The sequence below is a fragment of the Gallinula chloropus genome (genome assembly GCF_964237585.1).
Source record: "Gallinula chloropus genome assembly, chromosome: 25".
NCBI classification, from domain to species: Eukaryota; Metazoa; Chordata; class Aves; order Gruiformes; family Rallidae; genus Gallinula; species Gallinula chloropus.
This window is the reverse complement of record NC_140110.1, coordinates 3721715-3733202: the sequence shown is the minus strand read 5'-3', so window position 1 is coordinate 3733202 and position 11488 is coordinate 3721715. Positions and strand designations below refer to the sequence as shown.

The 11488-nt window shown below is 50.9% G+C and overlaps 1 protein-coding gene across 1 annotated transcript; it reads left to right on the top strand.

The window, feature by feature from the left end:
• Positions 1-9482: 9482 nt before the first annotated feature.
• Positions 9483-10406, top strand: LOC311200857 (olfactory receptor 14C36-like; the record flags this gene model as incomplete). The annotated part of the gene is made up of 1 exon (XM_084275162.1): positions 9483-10406. The coding sequence occupies one exon, from the start codon at positions 9483-9485 to the stop codon at positions 10404-10406; it is 924 nt and encodes a 307-aa protein (XP_084131288.1).
• Between the last annotated feature and the right edge of the window lie 1082 nt (positions 10407-11488).

Sequence of the window (11488 nt, the reverse complement as noted above, 5' to 3'; positions counted from 1 at the left end):
TAGAATTTTTAAAGGGGGACACTAGTAGAGCCACAAAATGACACCAGGGACTCTTCAGACCATTCCAGTGGTTAGGAAAGCCCTGACCCCCAAGGTTACTGGGGCTGCTAGTGGGATACCTCGGAGAGTTTCTGGATGGGAAACATTTTCAGCCCTTGCAAATTTTTTTTTTTTTGACCAACAATAGAGGTTTTGGATTCTCCCTGTCCCTCCTTTTCTTAATAATTCTATAAATATATTAATAACAATGTTACTGGTATAAATAATAGTTCTTTAAATATTAAGTAATAATAAGGGTAATATTAATATTTCGTGCTTTTGATAATTAATAATAATTATATAAATATATTAATGACAAAAGGAGGGACAGGGAGAATCTCCAACGTTTATTCGACCCAGAGGGACCAATGTAAGAGAGGGTGAAGAAAAGGCTGAGGAACTTTGTGCCTTTTTTGCCTCAGTCTTTAGCAGTATGACCAGTTGTGTCCTGATACCCAGACCCCTGTGTGGAAAAATGGAGATGTGAATCGGACCAAAGCTCCCATAATCCCAGGGGAATTGGTAAGTGACCTGCTCAGCCGCCTTGATCTGCACAAGTCAATGGTTCCAGATGGGATACACCTGAGGGTACTGAGGGAGCTGGCAGAAGTGCTCTCCAAGCCACTTTCCCTTATTTACCAGCTGTCCTGGCTCACCAGGGTGGTTCCGCCTGACTGGAAGCTGCACATGGGACACCCATCTGCAAGAAGGGCCGATAGGAGGTTCCCAGGGAACAAAATGCCTGTCAGACTGACCTTGGTGCTGGGGAAGGTGATGGAACAAATCATCTTGAGTGCCATCATGCAACACATGCAGGGCACCCAGGGGATCAGGCCCAGTCAGACTGGGTTTAGGAAAGGCAGATGGTGCTTGACCAAACTGATGTTTTCTGTGACAAGGTGACCTGCTCTTTGGATGAGGGGAAGGCTGTGGATGTGATCTACCTGGACTTCAGTGACACCTTCATCACTGTCTCCCACAGCATCCTGCTGGAAAAATTAGCTGCCCATGGATTAGATGTGTATACTCTGTGCTGGGTTAGAAACTGGCTGTACAGCCAGACCCGAACAGTTGTGGTGAAGGGAGTTAAATCCAGTTGGCAGCAGGTCACACATGGTTTCCCCAGGGGTCAGTGCTGGGGCCAGTTCTCTTTAGTATCTTCATTAATGATCTGGCTGTGTGGATCAATTGGATCCTCAGTAAATTTGCAGATGGCACGAAAGTGTGAGTGTTGATCTGCTGGAAGGCAGGAAGGCTCTGCAGGGTGACTTGGACAGGCTGAAAAAAGGTCCTCCAGGGGAAATTCCTTTGAAATCTAAGGAATCACTAAAGACCTAACTAAAATCCAAGTAGTTGTAGAAGTCTTGAGTTTTTTAATGAAAGTGACTTGAAGAGCCATGCTTGTAAGGGCTTTCTGGATGTTAATGAGCCCCATGGTGTGTTTTCTACTGAGTCCACAGACCTCAGATACCAAGAGGAGAGTGAAGGAATGTCTCCAGAAGTCAGGTGTAAAGCCCAAAGTGCCTTGAAACATTAAGAGACCCCACTGGGAGACATTGTTGACAAAACCTCCCCATGGGCTCATTAGAATAGACAACTATAGACAAACACAGGCAAAGCACAGGCAGCTCTGATGCTGAGGACACCCTGGCCTCGTCCAATGAAACAGAAATGCCAAGCGCTGACCCCAGCCCCTGGGCAGAGAGATCCTGACCCTCACCTGTGTCACCCTCCTTAGGTGTGTGATGCCAAAGGAAGGACAGGGCTATGACACATGTGGCCTCCCCTGCAGTGGGTGCAAAGAGGAAATGATGCTCCATGCCTGTGAGGACAATATGTCTCCTCTGAAGCTTTTGTGTCAGGGACATCAGCCCAAGGGGGCATTGACCTTGTTTCTATCAGGGCATTTCAACCGGGCCAGCACCCTTGGCCATATTCACCACAGCCCATCCCACCCTGCCCCATGCCTGTGCCTGCTTCCCTGCAGGCTGTAGGAACCCAATGCACTCCCCACCTCATTCTCACCCCACCATGTCCCTGCCTGTACTGCTGTCTCTCCCTCCTTGACAGCTGTTCTCACAAACACAAAGCCACCAGCTCAGCCAGGCTTCCTCCAAGGGATTTCTTGCACCACAGCACTACCAGAGGGTCAGAATGACATTTCTTTATCTTCATGTCCACTCTCTGACCTCCAAAGCTGTGGTTTCACATGGACTTCCTTTCTTATTTCTACATAGCACAAAGATGGCTTCCCTCAGCACTCCACCGGCCCCTACAAAGAAAATTAACTTTATCTCGGTCAGAACCAGGCCACCTTTGCAGACAACAAGTGAAACACAATGGTGGGCTCACTCCTGTAGTCACACAGTATGGATAAGCCTGTTGGTCAGTTATGGTCAGCTGGGCCTGTTCTGTCCCCTTCCAGGTACTTGTGCACTCCCAGTTGACTCATTTCTGAGGCAGAATTAGACAAAAGCCCTTGATGCTGTGCAAGCCCTGCTCAGCAAGCAACAAACAGGTTTATTCAGACTTTTTTTGCTTACAAATCCAAACCACAGAACTCTAGGGGCTGCCAGCATGAGAATTCATTCCAGTCCAGCCAAAATATGGTCAGGAGGAGAAGATCTCTCCTGGTTTAATACATTCTCAATATTCCTGTTCATCAAACTCCCAGAGTTTGTCAAGGTCTGTTTGAAGTGAAGTGCCATTTTCTTAGCAGTTCACATCTCCTTGCAGGTGGCTCTTCAAAGTTGTGGTGCATTAAAAAAAATGACAGCAAGAGGTGTCAAAGAACCTGGGACTCTATTGCTGGATGTTTGGCATCTTCAAAGGTCAATTATGGTAGAGCCTGAAAATGACATCAGGCATTGCTAGGACCATTCCCATGGCTGGGAATGCCCTGAGATCCAAGTGTAATGGTGCTTCTAGTGTGGTACCTGGGGAGGTTTCAGGCCAGGAACATCTTTCAGCCCTCACACCTTCTGTTTTGGTGGTGTAGTTGCACATTCAGAAGTTATGAATGTGGATGCTGGCAGAGCCGGAAAATGACGTCCAGCACTGTTAGGATGATTCCCTTGGCTGGGAATGCCCTGAGCCTCAAGGTTACTTGGGCTGCTTGTGGGCTACCTGGGGAGGTTTCTGGCCCAGAACATCTTTCATCCCTCCCACCTTTTGTTTGGGAAATACTGCTGGACCATTAGCATGTTTGAAGGTGGACACTGGTAGACCCCAAAAATGATGTCAGGCAGCGTTAGGATGGTTCCCTTGGAAAGGACAGTCCTGACCCACAAGGTTACTGGGGCTTCTTGGCTGCTCCCTGAGGTGGTTTCAGGACAGGAACATCTTTCATCCTTCACACCTTTTTTTTGTGTGCTAATACTCTACATTTTGCATGTTCAAAGTCAGATGCTGGTAGAATCTGAAAATGACACCAGGTACTTTTAGGATTGACCCTTTGAAAGGAAAGCCCTGATGCCCAAAGTTACTTGGGCTGCCAGCGTGCAACCTGGGGAGGTTTCAGGACAGGAACATCGGTCATCCCTCCCACCTTTCGCTTGGAATGTACTTCTCTATGGTTAACAGGTTGAAAGGTGGATGCTGGTATAGCTGGAAAGTATAGCACCATATTACTCCCATAATTTTCCTCTTCCTCCACCCAGATCCCCCCATATCCACCCCCAGAACCCTCCTTCAAAATCCCCATGTCCCCTCCCAGCACCCGTGGTTGCCCACCCACACCTTAAACCCTACCTCAGCCCACCCTTAACCCTCTGTTGTGGTTTGGCCCTGGCTAAAGGCCAAATGGCCACCAAGCTGCTCTGTCAATCCCCTTTCCAGCCAAAAAGGGGAGAAAATATATATCAGGAGGCTTAGGACTTGAGATAAGGACAGAGGGATCACTATCCAATTAGAACAATGGGCAAAACAGACTCAAGACAGAATAAAGGAAAGAAAGAAAAGTGATTTATTACTACCACAACTACACACTGAGTGAACCAGAGTCGGGTAATGAGAAGCACAGCCAGGTCTTAAAGCACCTTCCCCCCGTCCCTTTCTTCTTAGCAGAGTTAAACTCCATCACAATTTTACTCCCTTCTTCCCCCACCCAACATGGCGTGGGGAGGGGCAGGGAATGGGGAGTGGGGTTCTGGAGGTTCCTCACAAGCTGCTTTCCTTGCCCAGGTCTTAACACTTTGTCTCCCCCCCCCCCCCCCCTCCTTTCTTCACACACTTGACTTTAATCATCAATTTGCTCCCTTCTTTCCTCCATGGCAGCACAGGGAGGGTCAGGGAATGGGGGTTTGCAGTCCATTCCTCCCAAGTTCTCTTCCATCTTAGCTCAGGGGGGTGCTCCACACACACCCCCTTCCCCTGCTGCACCGTGGGGTCCCTCCCACACAAGTCATATCCACAAACTTCTGCAGTGTGAGTCCTCTCTACCGAGGAATCATCTCCTCACCACAGGCCTCTCAGCAGGACTCCCTTCCATGGGTGCTGATGTTCAGGCCCAGACTCCCCTGGCCTGGTCCCCCACAGAGTCACAACTCCCCTGGCAAACCTGCTGCAGGGTGGATCAGTCTGTGCACAGGCCATAGATGGTCTCTGCTCCCCGTCCTTATCCATGGGCTGTGAGGGGACACCCGCTCCACCATGGTCTTCTCCACGATCTGCAGGGGAATCTCTCTCTCTGGCACCCATGGGTGGGGATAAGGACAGTTTACTGCCAAAATCACCATGAATGTGGAACAATAATGGTTAGTTACACTCACACCCAGTGCTAACACACAGTACCTTACTGACTAAAGGATAACAGAAAGCTGCCTGACAGCAAGGCCAGACCAACAGACCCACCATCCCAGCCACACTCAGACTATCCTGGAGGCAGCCAGCCAGCTCCTCCCCAACCAGCTGCATTTATGGGGAAGTGGTGTCAGGGGCTGTGGGAAACAGCCTGGGCTAACTCAGCTCAACTGGGCTAACTCAGAACACCTGACATGGCTGATTGGGGAGGTTAACCCTGGCCTGGCCAGAACCAGGCAGGACAGTTGAACAATTAATGGGTTGACACCCAGGGAAGATACAAGGATTTCCAGACCTGAAGGTCCAATCACACACACTACGACCCACAAAACCTCCATTGTTGTAGTTCCAATTCAGACAATATTCCTCCTTTTCTGGAACTGGGGTTTTCCATGGGTTTGCTTCCTCATTCCAATAGAATTAATCATTACCAATGGTTATGTCACTTAGATCACTCACGAGCCATTTAGGGGATATTGTTTCAATGCCCATGGCCAGTCTTTAAATCCTGAAGGGCTCCCACATCCCCAACCATTTGTCAGGTTAAAAGCGTTGGGCACCTGCTGGCCTAAAGTTATAAATACATTTTGCCACCCCAGGCTGAAGAGGGGGCCACAAACATTACCCCAGATATTAAAGGTGGTGAGAATGGTCGACCAAAACAATGTTTGTGATAGTCTGCTAAACCTCCTATAAATATTAACAAACCAGTTATTAACTAAACTATACAGACAATTAACAGCTTCATCTATTCCTTCAAGCAGGTGTCAGAGATTCCATCTGGAAAAGCAAAGAGAGAAAACCCAGACACAGATTGTATTAAGGAACGTAGGTCGTAGATTCTTCTTAGAAGGATGGAATAATCCACCTTGTATTGACTTTGTGTTCCTTCCCATGGGCATCTTTTGCTTTCCAAGCGTATTTGTTGAGGGGCTCAGCCTGTACAAGGGGAACGGTCCCAATGGTCGGCATTTCTACCAAGACTGGCTGAGCAGGAGAGAAAATGGCTTGTCTGGGGTGCTGGGAGTGTGAGGTTTGGGGATTAAAGCTGGGGTATGGGACAAAGGGCATTGAGTTGAGACATCCATTTCTTCCCCAGCAATCATTGACTTGGGGAACTGTATCCCAGAGTCGTTCTGCCCAGTGTGGCTTGTGAGCTTTTAAAAACCCTTTCAAAAGCCCATTAGTTCTCCCCACTATCCCATTAGCTTGGGGGTAACACGGGGGGTGAAATCCCCACCTGACTCCTCCTTCCTTGGCCCACTCCTGCCCCTTGGCAGCAGTGAAATGACTGCCCTGGGCTGACTGAACAGACTGGGGGTTGGCAGAAAGCAAAACCAATTCGTCAGGGCCCGCCCTGGATGTTCTCCTGCTGCTCCTGGAAATGCCTGGACTTGGACTAGGCCAGAAATGATTTCCACTCCCACTAATACTATTGTTTCCCCTCTGCCTTCCCAAGGGCTCCAATAGAGTCGATGTGCCAGGCCTCCCAAAGGGTCTTTTTCTCTCTCAGCTGGAGGGGGGTCTCTTCCATGGGGTGCCGCTCTAGCCGCAGGCAGCATTGTTCACAGGCCCAGAGCCAGGTGGGGCAAGCTTCCCAGTGACAGGCCACCCCCTGGCATGTGCCTCCCTGTGGGAATCCTTGGATCCTGCCTGGCCACGTTTCACATGCAGCCATTCCAGGAGCCTGTCCCAATGTCCTCTGAGCTGGTCCTCGTTCTGCAGAGGGGCAATGCTGGCCAGTTCCTCTGAGCTGAGGGAGCTGGGCCTCGTTAGCTTGGAGAAGAGGAGACTGAGGGGTGGCCTTATGCAGGTCAATGGGTAAAAGCTGGAGCAGAGCAAGTTCCATGTGAATGTCAGGAGAAACTCTTTCACTGTGAGGGTGACAGAGCCCTGGGACAGACTGCCCAGAGAGGTTGTGGAGTCTCCTCCTCTGGAGACATTCACACCCACCTGGATGTGTTCCTGTGTGGTTTAGTCCAGGTGATCCAGCTCTGGCTGGGGGGTTGGACTTGATGATCTTTTGAGGTCCCTTCAAACTCCTAACATTCTGTGATTCCTTGACCTTGGATCTCCCTGCACATCTCTTGGAGCACCTCTGGCCCCTCAGGTTTCACTGGGTGTTGGTGTTTGAACACCTCCTTCTTGGCCTCCACCCCCCATTAATTCCCATGAGAGCTGGGACCAGCAGCTCCCAGGAAGCAGATGCCTCTTTTGTGCCCACTGGAACTGTGGCAAGAGGAATCCCAGGTTCCCTTGGATTGAGGCAGCCCTGTGCCCAAGCTGCATCCCCTTTCAGCCCCAGGGCTGCAAAGCAAGGATGAGGTGCCTCTAGTCACTTGTCATACTTTTTACCCTCTCCAAGGGAAAGAGTTCCCTTCCTGTCCCTGTCTGGGGGTCCTGTCTCATGTGGAGACAAGAAAAAGTGATTCTTCTGCCCAGCTCGTGTTTGATGAGGAGAAAGGACTCTGCTGGACAGAAGGATTTCTCCCCAGACTAGAGAGCAGATGGCAGGGAGGACTTCAGTGTCCTTCCAAGTTGGTTCCCTGGAGCTTCAGGAATACCTCAGAGGAGCCGAGGAGTACGTGACGCCTTCACCTGCTCCTCTGCTGTAGCTGGGCTGGACTCCTGGGACAGTGGGAGCTGATGAAACATTACAGCACTGATGAGGGACAGCTCTGCAACAGAGCAGCTCCTCTGCCCAGCACACAGGGCTGGGGACACTGCCTGTAGGCATCAAGGGGAGACCTGAGAGGTTGAGAGAGCTGACAGATGCTGAGAGCTCACTGGAGGAGAAATATCCTCAGCACTCTACCTGTGAGTATGTCCGTGGTATGTCTGTGGGTGCAGAGCAATGCAGGTTCTGTTCCTGGAGGGATCTCCTAAATCTGGGATATGGGACAGTGTGTGGGGTCTGTCAGGAGGACATGTTCTCTATAGGACAATGTGCTGCATGGAAAGGATGCCCTTCTGCCTGTCCTGCACAGTGCAGGACAGCTGTCTTCTCCTGGGCATGGCTGAGGGGTGCCCAGGGTTGTCCTTGGCAGCAGGGTCCTTGTGACCCAGGGTCTGTGTGCTGGGACAGGGACTCTGCTGCTGCCAGGGTCAGCACTCAGTCTGCCTTCTGGGCTTTCCACAGGGATATAGACAACACCTCTGGGTTGAAGCAGTGACCCAGGGAAGGGCAACGTAAGGTCCTTCTGCTGTAAGAAAGTGCTGCCTGGGTCAGCTTTGCTCCCAGACAGAGCTGATCCTTGAGAAATGCCAAAGAGAATATTTCTGCAAAGGCAGAGTCTTTGCTTTGACTTTTCCTCTCCTGTGGGCTGTGCTGAGTGTGGTAGATGAGAACTTATTTCTCCCCTTGAGGATATGCAGTGAAAACTTGATTCTCATGAAGATGTTGGAGCCTGGGCTGAGCCCTGCACACACAGAGGTTCCCTGGGGCAGTGCCCTGATGCCAGGAGGGGTCTGCAGAGCAGAGCTGAGTGCAGGGCAGGTTGGATGAGGTCTGTGAGCACAGAGTAGGAGGTGAGATGGGCAAAGAGAAGCAGGTGCAGGGACAGCTCCAGGCAGCAGGGGCATTGTCAGGGAGGGAGTAGGAGCTGCTCCCAGCAATGCCCTGGCAGTGGGAATTTGGGACCTCCCTGACACTTCCCGACACCCACCCTCTGGTTTCTGCCACCCAGCACAGACTCTGCACCCAGAGTTACAGGGTTTCAGGCTGAGTCTTCTCCTTGCCAGCCAAACCAGCAGTGAGGAGAAACCCCTGAGTGCCTTTCTGTCTGTTCCTGAGCCTAAAGCTTTTGCTGCAGCATTTCCTGCTGTATCCCCTCCTGTCCTTGCTGCCTTTGTCCCACCGTTACCTGGGGCTTTGATCATGTCCATTGGTGGGGCTGGCACTGAGCTGACCCTCACTTCAGGACCCCCATCTGTAGGACTGAGGTTTTCCAGGCAGCTCCTGCTGGGCTGCAGCTGCCTCCCACAATGGCACCGCTCTCCCAGGGACTCTTGTGCCCCAGAGTGGAGTCCCATGCAGGAGACATCTCTGTGCTGAGGCCGTGGCAATGCCACTCATCACCTGTGTGTGGGCAGCTGCACTGAGCCCTGTGTGTCCCTGGCTGGGAGTGGGGAGCTGAGATCCTCCTTGGGTGGGATGAGACCGCAGGAGGGCTTTGGAGCTCTGCCCTGGGAGACTGGATTCCTCAGCTCTCTGTGGGGTCCAGTTTCTTCTACGGGGAACAACAGGGTGTGATCACAGAGCGTGCAGCACAGGGCAGCTGAGAGCAGGGCTGATGGACAGAGCAGCTCTCCCCACTATGCACTCAGGGGAAGGTTTCACTGGCACTGCAGCAGCAATGTCAGGGAGTCTTGACAGAAGAAACACTCCCCAGTTGCAGTCAGGAGAGCAAAGCTCCAACAGGCTGAGTTCTCAAGAGCCCACAGCTGACCCTCCTCCCAGCAGTGGTGCAATCAAGCCAGCACAAAACAGACTTCCCATAACGGGCATGACAAAAGGCTTCCTGAATGCAGAGAATCGATCTGATTCCCTAAGAACTGGAAGAGGTTTTCCTCAGAGAAGAGTTCCCTGAATTCTCACTGTGCCTTTTCCTCCTTGGACAGGTCTCCACAGTTGATGGTAGCAGATGTCCAACAGCAACTCCATCAGCCAGTTCCTCCTCCTGGCCTTTGCAGACACACGGGAGCTGCAGCTCCTGCACTTCTGCCTCTTCCTGGGCATCTACCTGGCTGCTCTCCTGGGCAATGGCCTCATCATCATCACCATAGCCTGTGACCACCACCTCCACACCCCCATGTACTTCTTCCTCCTCAACCTCGCTGTTACTGACCTTGGCTGCATCTCCACCACTGTTCCCAAATCCATGGCCAATTCCCTGTGGGACACCAGGGTCATTTCCTACACGGGATGTCTGGCTCAAATCTTTTTCTTTTTCTTTTTGTTCTCATCAGAGTACTGTCTCCTCACTGTCATGGCCTATGACCGCTACGTTGCCATCTGCCACCCCCTGCACTACGGGACCCTGCTGGGCAGCAGAGCTTGTGTCCACATGGCAGCAGCTGCCTGGGGCAGTGGGTTTCTCCATGCTGTGCTGCACACAGCCAGTACCTTTTCACTTCCCCTGTGCAAGGGCAATACTATAGACCAGTTCTTCTGTGAAATACCCGGGATCCTCAAGCTCTCCTGCTCAGATACCTACCTCAGGGAAATTGGAGTCATTGTGGTCAGTGCCTGTTTAACTTTTGGTTGTTTTGTGTTCATCGTGGTGTCCTATGTGCAGATCTTCAGGGCTGTGCTGAGGATCCCCTGGCAGCAGGGGCGGCACAAAGCCTTTTCCACCTGCCTCCCTCACCTGGCCGTTGTCTCCCTTTTTGTCAGCACTGCTGTGTTTGCCAGCTTGAAGCCTCCCTCCATCTCCTCCCTGTCTTTAAACCTGGTATTGGCATTTCTTTACTCAGTGATTCCACCAGCAGTGAACCCCCTCATCTACAGCATGAGGAACCAGGAGCTCAAAGATTTCATATTGAAACTGTTGACTGGATGTTTCTAAGTAGCAACAAAATACTTATCTTTGTCTGCATACCAATGGCCTTCACTTTGCTCAACGGTTTCCACCTGCGTTTGCTCTTTGGTTATTTACCTCCCATCAGCTCACCTGGTGATAAGTGACCTTTCTATGCATCTGATTAAATCTGTTCTGGGAGAGAATCTCCCCTGAAAGCTGACCTCCTTCACACGCTGCTTGGCCATAGCAGGCAGCTGAGGAGAGAGATTTCATGGGTATTAAACTGTGTCATGTTTAACTGCTGGGTTTTTGTCAGAGAAATCTGTCCCTGCCTGAGAGCACAGATGATGCCAGGAAAAGTGTTGGGAGTCCCAGGAGACCAGGGAAGCGACCTTCTGCGCTTTGGAAGAGCAAGACTCTCCAAACAGGGTTGGACCTCAAGAGACTGCTTTTCCTGACTGTCCAGATCTCTTTAGGAGACCTCTGGACCAGCCCCCATTGCAGCATGCTGCTGAAATTTCTTCCATCATCTGAGATATGACAGAAACATTTTTTCCTATGAAAAAATCCTCCATTGTCAAACTCCTTTGAAATTTTCATCACTCAAATAAAATCTCTCCAAGGAGTTGGCATGGCTTATTTTTTTTTTTTTTTTTAGAGAAAATTGCATGAAGAGCTATAGTGGTAAGGGCTTTCTGGATGTTAATAAGCCCCATAGTGTGTTTTCTTCTGAGTCCACAGACCTCAGATTCCAAGTGGAGAGTGAAGAAACCTCTCCACAAGTTGTCAGGAATAATGACCAAAGAACGTGAACCTTAGTGACAAAGCCTCCCCATGGGCTCCTTAGAGCAGACAACTAGAGGCCATAAGGACAAACACAGGCAAAGCACAGGCAGCTCTGATGCTAAGGACACCCTGGCTTGGTCTGATGAAGCAGGAATGCCAAGCGCTGACCCCCAGCCCCTGGGCAGGGAGATCCTGACCCTCACTTGTGTCTCATGGCTTTTCCTTGGGAAGTGGGGAGTGTGTTTCCAAGGGAAGGACACTGGGGCATGAAACATAGAGGCCTTCCCTGGGGTGGGTACAATGGGACAACAGTGCTCTGTGGCCATGAGGACAATGTGTTA